The 11,243-nt window shown below is 43.9% G+C and overlaps 1 protein-coding gene across 4 annotated transcripts in view; it reads right to left on the reverse strand.

The window, feature by feature from the left end:
• The window catches only part of STK32B (serine/threonine kinase 32B), a 315,985-nt gene extending 313,556 nt beyond the window's left edge, over nt 1–2,429 (reverse strand). For 3 of the 4 annotated variants that reach the window (XM_019553399.1, XM_019553398.1, XM_019553400.1), the window contains exon 1: nt 2,065–2,429. In XM_019553399.1, coding sequence (XP_019408944.1) covers nt 2,065–2,140 — 76 coding nt within the window. In that variant the 5' untranslated portion in view covers nt 2,141–2,429. The remainder of the gene's footprint in view (nt 1–2,064) is intronic. The other variant, XM_019553397.1, reaches the window with a different exon arrangement.
• Nucleotides 2,430–11,243: the final 8,814 nt, after the last annotated feature.

Here is an 11,243-nt window from a genome sequence, read left to right on the forward strand (position 1 = left end):
TAATATAAGGTAGTCTTTCAATAGCAATGAACTTTTCTGGAAGTTTCCTGTAAGCTTACTACTTAAACAAGGGTGAGGATGGTATTTGGAGCTTTCATAAAGAATAAAAACTACAATAATAAATAATAATGATATATAGATCTATAAATACAGTGCTGTATATGCAGCATAATTATTTTTTAGAGTGATTAGTAACAATTGTGCTATGGAAATGATTTCTTATATGGAAAGGACAGAGTGGCATGCAGGTTTCTCCACAGCAATTCACAATTGGCCCTCCTTCATTTACTTTAATGACTGAGACTTTATGTCACTGCAAATAGATAAAGTTGTGGATTTTACATTGAGCTATCTTGAGGTTTTCTAGCTCAATCTAAAATCCTATTGGTGATAAAAGTAAAAACTGGTAGTTTTAACCTCAATATAGTTACAGTAGACCAGCTCTATGACCTGCACTTAGGCTTCACATTGATTAGCTACTTCAAGATAAAAAAACTATCTGTGCCTAGGTCTGACTAAGATTTTATATTTATGGAGCTATCACAAATTGTCTTCCTCAGGAGCTAACACAGGTTGTCTCTCCTAATGCAAACTGCACCACTTGGTCTGAGTGAACAGTGATGAATTACAAAAAAATTGTGCTCATGGAAAAAAATCAAAACAGAATTCTTTTGCATATTCTGACTTGTACTTATGTAGAAGTAATGAAGTTTTATTAATGACACCTCACCAACTACTCTACCACTAACTCTTTGCAGAGAAAAAGAGAATGACAACTGGGTTTTCTGACTGAAATGCAAATTAAGGAAGATATTTTTCAAAGAACTTTAAAACACACCTAATCCTTCTTGAGTGACAAAACAATAAAAGTCTCTTATGCTGAGTAGAAGAGCTTCTTCCTGAAAAGTTGTGAGTAATATGTTACAGACCTATTACGCACCTACAGAAACTAATGTAGTATGATGTCATCTGTGGTGCCATAACATCACCTGAATAAAATATACACCCATCAATAATTTGTCTGTAATTACTGGGAAATGGATCTGCTTACACCCCAAACACACAAAACTAAGCTTCACATATGCATCTAATACCACAAGCAAGTCCAGTGATAATACACAAATGCCTTTTTTAAAAATTACAATGTACATTTTTCTACTGCTTCAAAAACACAGACACCAATAAAATAATGTTTGTGCATATGAGAACTAGACCGAAGCTTATGGGTACTAAAGAACCACCCCATTGCATTCAAGCCCTTCCACTGGTCAAAGCCATTCTTTAGATGTTACGGTACACTTTGCATCATGTTTTATCTCAGAGGGAAAAATCTCCAAGTAGCAAAGCAGACTCAAGAAAGTTTCAAAAAAAGTGGGAAGAAAATATGAATGAGAACATCTCCACTTAACAATCATGAAATAAGGTGCTGATGCACAGAGACAATTGGAAAAGAAACAGAAAGTGCCCTGATTTCATCTGTATTCATAACTGTATGCAGCTTCGTGTGTGCTGTAAAATCCAGGTGACCGTGTCCAGTTGAGCAGATTAGCAACATTCAGAAGGAACAATGAGATCTAAAGAAAGATACTTTACACAGTCTAGATGGTTAATTTTCTACCTCTGGGGACTTTTACCATCTTTAATTTCCCCTGAGCCTGAGGAAGGGCATGTTCTGGAAAGCTTGCAGAAAAAGATTTTTTTTTTTTTTTTTTTTGTAATTTCTTAGTTGGGCTAATAAAAGGTATCACCCCTGAACCAAGAGTTCTAGAGTTTCACATACTTAAGATGGGGATACTTTGGGAGTCAGCTTCCTTTATTTATTCTAACCAAGGGGAACAAGCCCCAAACGCTGTAACCCCAATCCTGCAGAGCAGCCAAGAAGAAGGCAAGGTTAACAACCACCTGGGCTGTGTTGCTTGCATCCTGAATACAAACCTTTGCCCCCCCCCCGTGAAAAAGGAGGGTGAGATCCCAAACCCAAACCACCAGCCGCGGGAAGGGAAGTGGCCCGGGTAAGGCGGAGGCTGGGGCAGCACAAGGTACAATGGACAGCTCCTTACTTACCGTCCTCATTCTCATCAAACACGGGAGTTTTGTGGGAGTGACTGCCACCCATATTATTCCACAGCTTCTTCCACATCCCCAGCCAAACGCTCCAGAGGACGGGCCGCCAGCATGCCCCGGGGAGAGGGGACAAATCCAGACAAAGGACGAGCAGAGGGAGGTCGCCTGCACTTTCTCTGGCCGCCGCTCACTCCTGCTCGCCTTGCACGCGGCGAGGAGCCCCCGCATGGCCCTCCATGCTCAGGCCGGCCGCCGCCTCCGATCGCGGCTGCAACTCGGGAAATCCTCGGCGGGGCTGGAAATCATCCTGCGAAATGAAAGTGATCCATCTGCCTCGGGCAGGAATTGCTGCTACCACTTACTAACTTGATACATATTTCATAGCAGACGGGAGGGGAGGGGAAGCGAGAGGGATGAAGGGAGGGCGGCGGCGGAGGTCCTGCTGATGGCTGCTCTCGGTGAAAGGTAAAAGCTGGATCTACCTGGATCCTGCCGGATCCTGCCGAGATGGGCACCCGGGAGCCTTGTAACCACGTCTGCAGCCCGACCCCGGGGCAGCCCCCGAGCAGGCGGTGCCCGCCCCGGATCCTGGGGGTGCCCCGCCGACATTTGGTCCTAGGTGTCACCATCCCAATGGAAAGGGGGACCTGCTTGTGTTGTGCCAGCAAAAGCTCACTCCCAGCTTTGATTTCAGCATCTGGACGGGACCCCAGGACAGAGGGATGTCACCCCCCGGAGAGGAGCAGGGTCCCCAGCCCATCCAGACAGAAAGAAACGGCACGCGTGGACTTCATGGCAACTGCTGTGAACTTTCCTTCTCCCCTTGTCAGCAGCGGACTTTGCATGTCTGGGGGCAACCTGTGGCAGGAGCTAGTGCTGGTTTCTTTGTTCCCCCCCCCCAAACTTACAATCTTTTCCCGGGGCGCAGACATGGCTGGGGCTTGTGTGTGGCCAGGGAGAGGCCTGGACCCACGTGGTTTCTGCTCGTGTCAGAAGAGACCCAGGGCCCCTGTCGCGGGAAGCGGGGCGCGAGCCGCTGCTTCACATCTGCCGCCCGCCGCCCGGCCAACGGCTCCGAGCGGGGGGAGGGGCGGGGGGGCGGGGGGGGGGGGAGGGGCGGGGGGGCGGGGGGGGGGGGAGGGGCGGGGGGGCGCTGCTCTCGGCAGCCGTGTCAAGTGCCGGGGCCGGGGCGGTGGGACACGCGTGCTCCTGTGGCGGGGCTGGATCCGCGGGGAAATGCCGCGCCGCGGAGCGAGGCGGGGAAGGCGACGCTGAACCCGAGCGAGGGCCGGGGGCTCGCACTCGGCCGGGCGCAGGAGGAGTTAAGCCGCCCAGACACCTGCCCGCCCAGCCCCGGGAGGAGATGCTCGGCCTGACACCGCCACCTACCGCCCAGCCCCGTCCTCGCCCCGGGACACGCGGGCCGGGCTCCCCGCGCAGCCCACAGGGGCTTCCCCGCCGCCACCCGCGGGGAACCTGCTTCTCCTATAACAACACCGCCAGTGGCCGCACTGGGGGGGGAGGGGAATTTTCTCCCAGTGAGCTGTGATCCCGTCAAAAACAGCCCCTTGTGCCTCCCATTTGTTCCCCTTTTGATCCCTCCCTTCCCGGGTGTATTCCTGACAGGCCGGGCAAGGGGCGGGTTTGTCAGGAGGCCCCAGGCGCTCTCACGCCTTGTTCTCTCCTCTGCACTTCTGCCCCACTCCTCCCCCGCCTGCTCCGCGCCGCGCATGCAGTGACACCCTGGCATCTGTCATGGGCAGCTCATCTTCGCGGCAGCCCACCCCTGCGGAGAGACCCGGGTGTGGAGTGGTGCTTGGGGGCTGGAACGGGCTTGAATCACCTTGGTGCTTTCTATTTGTCTTAGAAAAGGTAAGTAAAGAAGGGATACGCCTTGCACTTGGAGCAGAACAGGGGGAGGCTTGGGGTGGCCTTTGGTTCTTGTCTGGGCCTAGGACAGAGCGGCTGAAAAAAAGCACTGCTCCTGCTCTACTGCATGCTTTAGCATGTGATGGCAAACAGGGAAACATTTGCTTATTAAATAATGCTGAAGTTAAAAAAAAAATCTGAGCAAATCCCACTGGGATTCATGTTCTGCAACAGTTTATTTCTAAAAGACAGGGATTCAGAGTTCATTTGGACCACTACCCCTGGGCTTGAGTTTGAATGATTTGTGTATTACCTGCTTCATGAAAAGCCCATTGAGGTCAAGGGAAACATTTCTAACTTCATAGCCTGAATGTGTATACAAACAATACAGCATGCTAATGTTAGATGTGAAAAATTAATATACATTAATAATGTATTGAAGAGCAACTCATTAATGATTTATTAATTGATAACAGTACATTCATTAGTAACCCATGACCTTAAACAGTGACAGATGTTCTTCCTTACGGTCATTTTCAGTGTTTAGTTATCAAAAATATGTATTTAAAATGAAAATAATTTTCCATTTCGTTATTCCTGAGTGATATGGGCACATTATAATGGCCTCTTTTGACCATAGAGATGCCTACTAACTTACTTGTAGTATGAGTAATTTCTGGCTTAGAACACTATTTTCTTGTTTTTCCTGAATCTGAATATCATCTCCACAGCAGCGCTCATGGGAACAAAGATATGGCAACAAAAGGAAATTCCACCTCCCATTCCATATTCAAGGTCTGGTATAATTCCTACTGAAGTCAATTGCAAAACTGCAAGCCTTCAGATGTAAGCTCCTCCAGGCTCTCTGCACCACACATACCCTCTACTCTTAAGAAATATAGAGTAACAATCCTCCTTTATGTAATACCTGAATCTGAACTCCAAGGCAACTTTTACAGTCTTGGCCTCTCTTTTTACTCTCATTAGTTTTATAGGATCATTTATTTATTCATTCAGTTCATCCATCCCTGTGTTTTTCTTACTGCTTTGGGATTTAAGATTCAACATTTACGTAGCACAATCACACATTCTGATAGTACTCTAAGTATAGACTTTTGAGAGACATTTCAACCTAGACTAAATTAAGTCTAATAATTATTACTGTGGAACAAATACTTCCTCTCAGCTGCACAGTGAAAATACAGAAGAGCTCCTCTGACTTCACTGAAGTTATTCCAATTATCCCCATGTAAATAAGAGCCAAATCTAATCCTGCATGCTTGTCTATTCTGTTTAACAGCTACCAGGCTTCCTTACAGAATGTATTCCATTGTTGACACTTGCACACTGCAACAAAATATGGAGAAATGGTATGTTTTAATAAGGAAGTGGGAAAAGACAGTTTGCTAGAGCTGAATATATATATATATTTAATATTAAAAACTGCAGGTTTATCTCACTATCTTCTTTCAAAGAAGATATTTTACATTTTCATTCATTTAAGACCCATGTTATACAGTTTTTGATTTTTTGTTATTGCTCATTGTGCATGGAATCTGTAAATTGCTTCTAATGTTACATGATTACATTCCCTTGCACTATAAAACTTCCCATAGGGCTTTTTGTAGTTTAGAATCCATAATTAGTAATTCTGTGATTAAAGCTTTTACATTAACATACCTCTGACAAGCAGTTACAGGATGACCTCAGAGTTCAGCACATACCCTGTTGTAATGACAGCAATAAATTACAGATTGTTTTGCACTGTAGTTTTACTATTTGAGTACAATGCATGAGTCAGTACTTGATTTTGAAAAATACCTCTCTGATTTTCATCTTTATCATCATGCCCATTTTAAAATGAGAAGGATCATCAGGCAAAGAGCTCATTGTGTGCAACTGGAAGCCTCATCCCACATAAATGTGCTGTTCACCTCTCCTCTTACTAGGAGAAAAAAAAGGAAAGATATCTTTGTACTGTAGACTGAACTGCAAATGACACTCCCTAAATTCTTGTGGCTCTCTAGCTTTGGGGTTATAATTAAGAACCATCCCCACTTATAATACCTTTCCCTGCAAAATAAATGTTCCCATTCACAAAACCAAGCTAGATTGAATTGTTTGCATAGGATAAGAGACACATTTAAAATATATGCTTAGGTTCTAGAGATATTACCAGTTACAGACATTCATATCATTGGTCATCAGAGGGACAAACAATCCCTCTAAAAACTCTACTGTATCCAAAACTAGAATGGATTTAAATACACATAATGTGGGTGTGTCTACATGTGCACTTTAAAGTGCATTAACTTATTTTACTGAATATTAAAGCATCACAAAAAATTGTGCACTTTTGCTAATGTGCATTAAAATAAGCTAATGTCCCTTTTTCTAATACCTCACAATGGAGGTACTAAATTTAATGCACATTAGCAAAAGCACATTAATAGTATTCATTAATGAATGTGTAGATGCGCCCTGTCTGAACTGAAACTGGATTCATTATGGTCAGGAATATTATTCAAGCATTTTTCTGCAGGTTCAGCCCTGTTCCCACTGAGTGGTTATTTAGCAATGTACTTTAATGATGGCCTTACTAATAAGTCCATTATAATTTTCTTGTTATTTGACACTATTATATACTGTAAATATCATTTGGTTCTAGTTTATCTACTTGTTATTATTCACTCCAGTTGCATTCATGTTAGTGGAATTACTGTAAAACTGAAGGAGCTGTGAAATGGGAGGTAGGCTGTTAGCATTAACAATATTTTAAAAAACTGTAGATTCACCTACAGCCCACCCAGGTGCACTAGTGGCTATAATATACAGTTCACTGTATATTAATTACACTGTCTCACTGGCTTTGTGGGGCAGTGCAAAGATTATGTAGACACTAGTACTGAGAGCATCATAACCCTGTCCCAAGTGGAGAAGGCAGCCTAAAACAATTGAATCTTATCACAGGTAGTTTGAAACAGGCTTGAGAAGAATCACAGTCCACCCTGAGCATGAGACTGAGAGCTAGGGACTCAGGTGTTCCAATTCTTGCCTGATTGTTGGTGACCTTTGTTAAACCTCTTAACACTTCAGCCTCCATGTCTCTCTCTCTCTCTCTCTCTCTCACTCACTCACTCACTCACTCAAATGGGAGAAGAGAGAGAGCAGAATCACAGCAGCTCAGAGTCCTGCTGGCAACAGAAAGGTCTGAAAGCTCTTATTTCACTAGAGGGATCACAACTAACAAACACTGGCTAGGAAGGGAAAATGGCTAAAATGGATAAGGGATGCAGTGACCCAGCATGCCCCCTTAGCAGCCTTTTTCTGGCTGAACTATTCTGACTTCCAGCTGTAGCATCTTCCCTTCAGCAGAGTCCCAAGAGAAGTCAAGCTGAATAACTTTGTGTACTTGTCAGCTTATTTGGTGGCTACACATCCATTACCCAGCAGTAAAAACAGACACAGCCATGATTTCTCACAACCAAACCTGGCCACCTGTTGTTTATGTTCCCTCTAATATTAGCTGTTAAATAAGCTTTGCTGGTTAATGATTTTTTCTCTCTACCTCTGTGTTACACAGCTCTACCTAGAACGGTAGGAGATCTTTGCTAACAACTTGTCCTATTGTATTTTGACATGTCTGTTGTTGTGACTGGCAATTTATCAGTAGTATTGATCGATGTAAAATTACAGCCTTCCCAAGCCTTCATTAGCCTGCAGAGTGTCTTTCAAGCACTAAGGAAGTAGCAAAAACAGTAGCCCAACATAGGGAAATAATTAAGAAACTGATCTTTTAGGGACAGATTAAAGCACAGCACGAAGTAAGAATATCCAGGGGGCACTATACCACTGCTCCCGAACAACACAGCTGTCCTGATGTCTCTCTTCCTCTCTGTCCTGAAGATGCAGCATATATATGCAAGTTTTGTTGGTAGTAGTAAGGTGCAAAATTACCCCTTACTCCTTTCTTACCTACTCCAATGATTTTTTGGTGGCCTGAAAGACCTTTAAGTAAAAGAGCATAAGGCAAGAAAATCGGCCAGGTGTTATAGGAGTGTCCTATAAAAGAGAAGTGTGTGTAAGATACACATTTAAGCAGAAAACAGGTTCAAAAATTTTGAGTGGTATTCCTAGATAGGAACAGGGCAAGTTTTTTTTGTTATGCAGTGCAAATATCATATTGTGTTGAGCAAATCTTTATTGGTGCTTAAGAGCAGGCTCCAAATGGTGGGAAGGAGAAAATTTTTGTGGCTTCATTTCTACAGGGCAGAAAGAGCAGGCTCTACCTCACACTTCAGCAGCGTTCACATACCAGCTCTTCTGGTTCTTTAGTGCCATATGCAATAGTTGCTGCATCTGTCTCCATGCAGATTCTGGCTGAAGCCTTCCCACCACTAGAAGCTCTCCAGCAAAGTCCACCTGAAGAGCTAGACAGCTTCTTGCTTCCCAGCCTGGACTGACTCTCTCTTCCTGGCTCACAGTTTATACAGTACAAGTAACATCATCACCATCTTTACAGATGGGGAAGAAAGGGCACAAAAGAAGGTGAAGTAAACCAGAGATCAGCAATGTGTGCCCTGTGAAGCCGCTGGATCCAGCCCATACAGCTGAAGCATTTTGCTTGTTCCCACGTCAGAGCCGGGCTGCGATGAGCTGTACTAGGGCTGGACAGCTTCCAGCTGTACTACCACTGATACTTCTCGCTGCCCTCTTTGTTCTGGTCTGACACAGGTGGCTTTGGCAATGTGACAGCAGCAAGGGTCTTACTCTGCACCACCACTGCTTCTCCCAGCCCCCTGCTCCCCAGCTGTGGTGCATATACAGCTTCCAGCCAGAGAGGAGCTGCACTGGGGCAGGGATGTAGGCAGTACTAGAGGTGAGGGTGGGAGTGGGGAAAAGTAGCAGTAGCAGATACCTAGTCCCAGCACAGCTCCACACCAGTTGCAAACTACATTTGGGCTGCAACCACTAGTCTGGCCTGTTCCCCCTGCCCCTCAGCTCTCACTCAGGTTCAAGTAGAAGTTGCCCAGGCCCAGCACCAGTAACCACAGGCTGGAAGCTGTATGCATGCTGCAGCCAAGGACCAGGGGGCCTGGGAGAAGCAGCTGGGGCATGCGTGCAGCTCCCAGCTGCCTGGCTCCCGTGCAGGCACAGGGAAAGCCCCCAACCCCTGACATGTCACAGAAGCCACCCGGCCTACATCAGACTGAAGCTAGGTGTTTTCTAGCTCATGGCTTTTTGAAGGTTGCCAGCCCCCGAAGCAAAACTGTTGAAGTTACACAATAGGGTCATTTAAGAACCATTAATAGAGCTCAGGCAAGCTGAGTCACAGCCCAGACTACACAGTGCCTGTTTATAATTCTATCCATTGGACCACAAGGATTTGCTGGATGGTGGGGTGAGAAATGACAGGGAAAAAATTATTCATAGATGTGACATTTGAGAAAATTATATTCATAACTAATTAGATCTAGCAAAGAGTGAGAAAATGTAGGACTGGAATAATCAGCATGCAATAATCTCCTGAATTTTTTCAGAGTAACTCCACAATTAATGTATGAATTATTCTCCACAATTAATGTGTGAATTATTCACCAAGTCATGTTTGCAACAAAAGGCTCAACATTTATATGAGTTTGCAAAATAAAGAATTTTATTCTGGTGGCCTTTCTTCATTCTACAGCACATCAGCCATGATGGCAGCCATCACTTTTTGAACATGTATCCAAACTTATGGAATTTTTTTAAAGCTGAATATTGGCCTCTAACAAACATACAGGGGTTTTCATTGTTATCATCTTGAATCTATACCTACTGTTTCATTATAGAAAATGAAATATCCACCTACTAACTTTCAGAAAATGCTACAAAAATTGGCCAGATTAAAAAAAGAGTCCTCTAGCTGTATCACACTTTTCTGGGTTTCCTGCCTCCCTGTTCTTCAAGACTCAGGTCAACATCTCTCTCTGCCTCACCAGGTAAAGTGGGAAAGGTCAAGGAAATCCAAGAAAGACACAAAGCTTGCGTTTCCAGGAGGCATTTTTCATGATCACAGCTTATGAGCATTTACCATTCAGAAAGCTCTGAGAGAATCTATTCTAGCATATGGAAAGTTACAACAAAGCCCTGTTATCTATAACTCATGCCTCTTCATCCTTCAATCAAAGAAAATTATTTTATTGTTTGCAGGTATTGTGAAAATATCCATGTTTGAGTGGTATACAATTAATACAGGACTCTGGTCACCTAATACATAAGAAGTTAGACTTAAAGCTACACAAAGAATTGTAAATCACATTTCTCTGTGCCATTTACTCCCTCCCCCCCACCCTTACCCACAGATCACCCACCTGGAGGAAAGAGACATGGTTCTGGCACTAGGAAGCAAGGTGGCTCTTTGGCAGATTTAGCTTTCAGCCACAGGAATTCCTTGAATGCATGCTGCTGGCAGGATGTGCTGAGCCAGCACATTACCTAGGACTTATTGCCATATCAGAATAGTACATTTGGAAGGGACCTCAGGATGCTATCTAGTCCGACTCTCAGCTTAAAGCAGGATCATCCCTGACTAAATCATCCCAGTCAAGTTTGTCAAAGCTGCTGTTAGAAATGTCCAAAAATGGAGATTCTACAGTATCTCTGAGTAGTCTAGTCCAATGCTTAACTGTCAGCATAGAGAAAAAGTTGTTCTTAATATCCAACCTCAAATTTACCTTGCTGCGGGTTAAGACCATTGCTCTTAGTCTAGTCTCTGTGTCTGCATGAAACAGGACAATCTCCATCCTCCTTGTAACCTCCATTCAAATGTTTGAAGACTGTTAGCAACCCCACACCCACAATTTTCTCTTTTCCAAACTAAATAATTTTGGTTCTTTCTGCCTGTTTGTATGAGTCATGTTTCTATGCCTCTTAGAAGATTCCTGTGGAGACTGACAACATTATTATTTGCCTACATCTTTCTTAATGTGACGGGCTCCAAAACTTCATACAGTACTCCAGCTAAGGCATCACCAGTGCCAAATATAAGGGAAGAATCACTTTCCTTAATCTGCAAGTGATGTTTCTATTAATACAGCCTAGTATGCTATTGGCTCTTTTTTGCATCAGAAGCACACTGGGTGTGTCTACATGTCCATTAACACACTTTTGGTAATGCACATTAAATTTAGTACCTCCATTGTGAGGTAGTAGAAAAAAAGTGTTAGTTTATTTTAATCTGCATTAGCAAAAGCACATAGTTTTTTGTAATGCTTTAATGTGCATTAAAATAGATTAATACACATGAAAGCACATGTGTAAATACTCCC

The sequence above is a fragment of the Crocodylus porosus genome, unplaced genomic scaffold, assembly GCF_001723895.1.
Source record: "Crocodylus porosus isolate Cpor-Errol unplaced genomic scaffold, CroPor_comp1, whole genome shotgun sequence".
NCBI classification, from domain to species: Eukaryota; Metazoa; Chordata; order Crocodylia; family Crocodylidae; genus Crocodylus; species Crocodylus porosus.